Source organism: Chelon labrosus (assembly GCF_963514085.1).
Source record: "Chelon labrosus genome assembly, chromosome: 11".
NCBI classification, from domain to species: domain Eukaryota; kingdom Metazoa; phylum Chordata; class Actinopteri; order Mugiliformes; family Mugilidae; genus Chelon; species Chelon labrosus.
Genome location: NC_140344.1, coordinates 30,049,626 through 30,053,256, shown reverse-complemented (window position 1 = coordinate 30,053,256; position 3,631 = coordinate 30,049,626). Strand labels below are relative to the sequence as shown.

At 45.2% G+C, this 3,631-nt stretch overlaps 1 protein-coding gene across 1 annotated transcript in view; it reads right to left on the bottom strand.

Moving 5' to 3' along the window:
• Nucleotides 1-1,273, bottom strand: part of snx20 (sorting nexin 20) — a 2,629-nt gene extending 1,356 nt beyond the window's left edge. Inside the window, exons 1-2 of the mRNA XM_084555785.1 lie at nucleotides 721-1,273; nucleotides 1-111 (exon numbers count right to left, since the gene is read on the bottom strand). The exon at nucleotides 1-111 is cut by the window's left edge and continues 26 nt beyond it. Coding sequence (XP_084411911.1) covers nucleotides 1-111; nucleotides 721-760 — 151 coding nt within the window. The 5' untranslated portion in view covers nucleotides 761-1,273. The remainder of the gene's footprint in view (nucleotides 112-720) is intronic.
• Between the last annotated feature and the right edge of the window lie 2,358 nt (nucleotides 1,274-3,631).

Here is a 3,631-nt window from a genome sequence, read left to right as displayed (position 1 = left end):
CGATACGAGTCGACGAGATTTCAAACAGCAGCTTGACGGGTCGCTCTCTCTGCTTCAGCGCCTTCCAGTTCTGCTGCAGCTCCTTAGTCGTTAAACTGGATCCACACACATCTGGTTTATTAAGGAGATACAGTTAGCTTAGCATGAAGGCTGGGAACACCAGATACAGTTAGCTTAGCATGAAGGCTGGGAACACCAGATACAGTTAGCTTAGCATGAAGGCTGGGAACACCAGATACAGTTAGCTTAGCATGATGGCTGGGAACACCAGATACAGTTAGCTTAGCATGAAGGCTGGAAACACCAGATACAGTTAGCTTAGCATGAAGGCTGGGAACACCAGATACAGTTAGCTTAGCATGAAGGCTGGGAACACCAGATACAGTTAGCTTAGCATGAAGGCTGGGAACACCAGATACAGTTAGCTTAGCATGAAGGCTGGGAACACCAGCTACAGTTAGCTTAGCATGAACTAGGAACAGATTAATATGTTTAAATGATTTAAATGACTCAGATCCTGTGGTTTGATGTGTCCTGATTTTCAGACTGATCAGATTTTTAAAGAACTGTTTCTAGTGAGTTATGAATAAACAGAGAACCACATGAAACAGGTTTCTAGAACCTGTTTCATGTGGTTCTGATCTGAGGATTCATCTACAGACGTTAACTCTCCTTGATGTGAAGGAGGAACGAGAGGAAGGAGAAATAATGTCAGATAACCTGGAGTCATGGAGTCAGAGTCCGTCTGTGGTTCTGCCATCAGGTCCAAACAGCTGATCCAACAGAGCCTCAGAGATCCTTCCTCAGCTCCTCCACCTGGACCTCCTCCACATGGACCTCCTCCACCTCGACCTCCTCCTGGTACCAGGACGATGAGGCCTCAGACCTGAAGACAGAACAACAACAGACGAGTGCAGACAGGAGGAACTTCCTCAGTGTGGGAGACAAAAAGGGAAGTGAAACCAACGACCAGCCTCCTGGTAACGAATCTGACTGGATGCGTTTGTTTTATGCTGCAGAGACAGCAGGCGGGCGGTGTTAGTGTTCCTCACAGACTTGTTGCTTCATGTGTAGCTCCTCACTGCTCCTCTGGGTGGAGATAAAGCATCACTATCTCTTTAAATGTCCAGAAACATAGGAAGCTGTTAGCTTAGCATGAAGGCCATAAACAGAGGACAGTTAGCTTAGCATAAAGGCCATAAACAGAGGACAGTTAGCTTAGCATGAAGGCCATAAACAGAGGAAACCGTTAGCTTAGCATGAAGGCCATAAACAGAGGAAACCGTTAGCTTAGCTTGAAGGCCATAAACAGAGGACAGTTAGCTTAGCATGAAGGCAATAAGCAGAGGACAGTTAGCTTAGCATGAAGGCCATAAACAGAGGACAGTTAGCTTAGCACGAAGGCCATAAACAGAGGACAGTTAGCTTAGCATAAAGGCCATAAACAGAGGGCAGTTAGCTTAGCACGAAGGCCATAAACAGAGGAAGCTGTTAGCTTAGCATAAAGGCCATAAACAGAGGATAGTTAGCTTAGCACGAAGGCCATAAACAGAGGACAGAGCTTAGCATGAAGGCCATAAACAGAGGGCAGTTAGCTTAGCATGAAGGCCATAAACAGAGGAAACCGTTAGCTTAGCATAAAGGCCATAAACAGAGGCCAGTTAGCTAAGCATGAAGGCCATAAACAGAGGACAGTTAACTTAGCATAAAGGCCATAAACAGAGGACAGTTAGCTTAGCATAAAGGCCATAAACAGAGGGCAGTTAGCTTAGCATAAAGGCCATAAACAGAGGCCAGTTAGCTAAGCATGAAGGCCATAAACAGAGGACAGTTAACTTAGCATAAAGGCCATAAACAGAGGGCAGTTAGCTTAGCATAAAGGCCATAAACAGAGGGCAGTTAGCTTAGCATAAAGGCCATAAACAGAGGACAGTTAGCTCCAGAACAGCAGGTCAGGAGGTTCCTTTAATGTTCAACACGTCTGTCGACTACAAACACTCAGAACCACTTCCTGTAAATAACGATGATCAATCTTTATCAATCTTTATTTATAAAACACTTTAAAAACAACGAGGTTGGCCAAAGTGCTGTACACAGACATGAGAATATATAAAACAGGATTTAAATCATAAAACCAATCAAACCACGTAAACAATAAGAACTAACATCTCATGCTGAGTTAAGAGCCAAAGAGAAAAAATGTGTTTTAAGGGAGGATTTAAAATGAGGAAGACAGTCGGCCTGTCTAATGTGCAATGGCAAGTTGTTCCACAGTTTGGGGCCAGCAACTGCAAAGGCCCGGTCACCTCTCATTTTCCTCTTTGTCTTTGGGACAACCAACAGTGACTGATCTGCCGACCTAAGAGAGCGTGAGGGAGTGTACGGCTGGAGCAGTTCGGACAGATACTGAGGAGCGAGGCCATGAATACATTTGAATACAAATAAAAGAATTTTAAAATCAATACGGAAACGGACAGGGAGCCAATGAATTTCTGCTAAAATTGGGGTAATGTGATTGTGCTTTTTAGTACCAGTTAAAAGTCGAGCAGCAGCGTTTTGAATGAGCTGTAGTCGAGACAGTGATGCCTGGTTAAGCCCAACATAAAGTGCATTGCAGTAGTCTAAACGAGTTGTGATAAAAGCATGGATTAAAATCTCGAAGTGGTGGAGAGAAAGAAATGATCTTACTTTGCCCAGTTGTCTCAGTTGGAAGAAACTGGACTTAACCACTGTTTTTATCTGTGCATCCAGTTTCAGATCACTGTCAACTCGTACACCGAGGTTAGTTGCCGTCTGTGTTAAATGCTGATTTAAAGGCCCCAAATCAGCATGGACCTTGGAGGCCTCACTAGGCCCAAACAGCATGACCTCGGTCTTGTTACTGTTCAAGTGTAAGAAATTTACAGCCAGCCATGCTTTGATTTCTGCCAAGCACTCTAGCAGTTGATTTGCAGAGTAGTTGTCTGTTTGACGGAGGGGCACATAAATTTGGCTGTCATCAGCATAAAAGTGGAAAGCAATGTCATGTTTTCTTAGAATTGATCCAAGAGGATCCAAGTAGAGGGAAAACAGAAGTGGGCCAAGAATAGAGCCTTGGGGCACTCCTGAGCTAAGGGGCGCTACACTGGACTCAGCTGTTCCAACATGGACACAAAAACTTCTTTGGGTTAGGTAGGACCTAAACCAATCTAGGGCATGACCACGAATGCCCACCCAGTTCTCCAGGCGAGACAGGAGGATCTGATGGTCCACTGTGTCGAAAGCAGCTGTTAGGTCCAACAGAACCAAAACAACACAGTGACCAGAGTCGGTGGCTAAAAGAACATCATTAAAAACTCTCAACAGTGCTGACTCAGTACTGTGGTGGGTTTTCAACCCAGACTGGAAGTCTGATGATGAACCTCCTCCACCGTCTGACTCCTCCTCCTCTCAGCTGAGAGGTGGAGCTTCACAGGCGCTGAGGCTAAAGACAGCTAGCTACCAGCTAGCAACCTGTGAGGACACCCACCTGTCAATCAAAGAGGCCACGCCCCTAATTTCTGCTTTAATGTCATTTAAAAAGGTGAGTTCTAAAGGGGCGGGGCACAGGAGGAACCCATGTGACTCAAACAGGAAGTGAGTCTTCAGCTCA